This window comes from Dermatophagoides farinae, unplaced genomic scaffold (assembly GCF_024713945.1).
Source record: "Dermatophagoides farinae isolate YC_2012a unplaced genomic scaffold, ASM2471394v1 contig2, whole genome shotgun sequence".
NCBI lineage: Eukaryota > Metazoa > Arthropoda > Arachnida > Sarcoptiformes > Pyroglyphidae > Dermatophagoides > Dermatophagoides farinae.
Window position 1 is genome coordinate 248980 of NW_027461517.1, and position 1869 is coordinate 250848.

Sequence of the window (1869 nt, forward strand, 5' to 3'; positions counted from 1 at the left end):
GCGAACTTACCATCTAGTAAAGTTGTACTCACTAACAATTTGTGGTTTAATAAAAGTGTTTTGTCTAATATTAAAATCAATTTTAACCAAATTATTTTTCAAATAAATAAATCCAAAATAAAAAATTTCTGGCCGCACCGGTATCTACAATTATTTTGGAATTACAAGAAATACAAATCAAAACTACAACTGTTTAATTATTTATTTATGTTTCACTAAAATTTGTCTTTACGCTTGCGAGCTGTATATTTGCTGTCGTTTTTGATAACTTTGCCTAAGCTTCGCTGGCGCTCTTTCTTGTTTAATACCCGCTGCTTCCTACTTTGAGCTCCCTTTTTACCGTTTTTGAGTTTTCGACCGTGCTCAGTCGAATTCATTTCAGATAAAGCGCTCGCAATGACAGAGTCGGGGTCTGTCGGCTGCCCAAATGTGCAGATCAAAAACAGCTTTTTATTTTTTTTGCTGTCTGGATTATCGACATAAAAAAAAGTAGAAAAGCCCACACTGGCGGCGGCCTTGCCAATCAAAGCGACCTGGTTGTCGTCAGAAGGGTAAAATTGCAAGACAGCTCTGGCGTCCGTCGAGAGAACGTCATATAGCCACTGAAAAAAAACGCGTAGACGCGTTCGCGGGTTGTGATCGGACTGGAAACTATGGCAGAGCCATTGAATGCAACTGACGGATATAGCGCCTGCGTAGCTTCCAGGCTCGAAATCTTGCTTCGTACCAATGTCAGCAAGCACAAAATCGGCTTTAGGATTCGCCATGTGGCGCTGCTTGCACAGCTCAATCATATCTGCAGAATTGTCAATGCCCGTCCAAGCTACACCCAGCTCAGACAAAGCGTCGCCACTTATTCCAGAACCGCAACCTATGTCTAGAATTTTTCCATTCTCAATCGCATCGGGAGTCAACTCCAGCAAATCAATGCAACGGTTGGCTAGCTCGTACTGGATTTTATTTATTCTGCTGTTATTTGTGTACTTTTCAGCGTTTTCGTTGCTGTAAAACACTTCAGACGGTAATTCACATTCTGGGCGAGCTGGACACATCGTAACACACTGATTCTATCAGTCCAAACTCTAATAATATCGTTTTCTTCAATTTTAAAAGGTAAATCGTTCTGTTTTTTATTTGCCAAAAAAGATTTAAATTTTTAAACTTTTTTGCAAGCAAAAATTAAGTTTATTTAATTTTGTAGCGCCTGGCAGTCCTGTTGTTGAAGGAGTTCTTTTTTTTTGCTCTTCTAAACAGAGATATAGCACTACCAAAAGTACTTAAGTCTTTGAACTTGTTGAACATCATAGCCCCAGCCGCAGAGCCGGCGTCACCCTGTAAATTGTCGTAAAAATCGCTATCTTTGTTATAAGCTGGCTTGATGTCATTTTCTTTGTTCGAATCGTTGCGCAACTCAGTTCTCGAGTCCAAGTTGAATTTGCTGCTTTCCTTTATGAGCGCTTCGTCGTATTGCTTGATTATCGAACTCTGGTGACTGTGTTTTTTTCGTTCGTTTTCGTCGTCCGATAAGGTATGGTATGTACCGATGCTCTGGTTTTCTATTTTTTTTCCAGAATTAAACATAATTTCAGAATTCGAAAGGTTTTCTATGCTCAGCCTTTCAATGTTTTTCCCTTCAATAAATATGCGCGAAGTGCCTTCAGAATCTTTGTACTGAACTTTTCCGTCAACCAGAGTACCTATTTTAACGTTTATCAATTCTAATTTGCCATTTTTCGGCTCGATTTTTTCCAAATTTCCCGCATAATGTTCGCCGGTACGAGTAGACACATGAATAAATGCGTTTGAGAACGGTAAGGCTCCAAAAGTTGTAGAACTCATTTTTTAATTTTTATTTTAATATTAACGAAA

At 39.0% G+C, this 1869-nt stretch overlaps 1 protein-coding gene across 1 annotated transcript; it reads right to left on the bottom strand.

The window, feature by feature from the left end:
* Positions 1-215: 215 nt before the first annotated feature.
* LOC142597968 (putative 18S rRNA (guanine-N(7))-methyltransferase) lies at positions 216-791 on the bottom strand. Its single transcript, XM_075734967.1, has one exon. It carries the CDS (start codon positions 765-767, stop codon positions 216-218), a length of 552 nt encoding a protein of 183 aa, XP_075591082.1. The 5' UTR covers positions 768-791.
* Between the last annotated feature and the right edge of the window lie 1078 nt (positions 792-1869).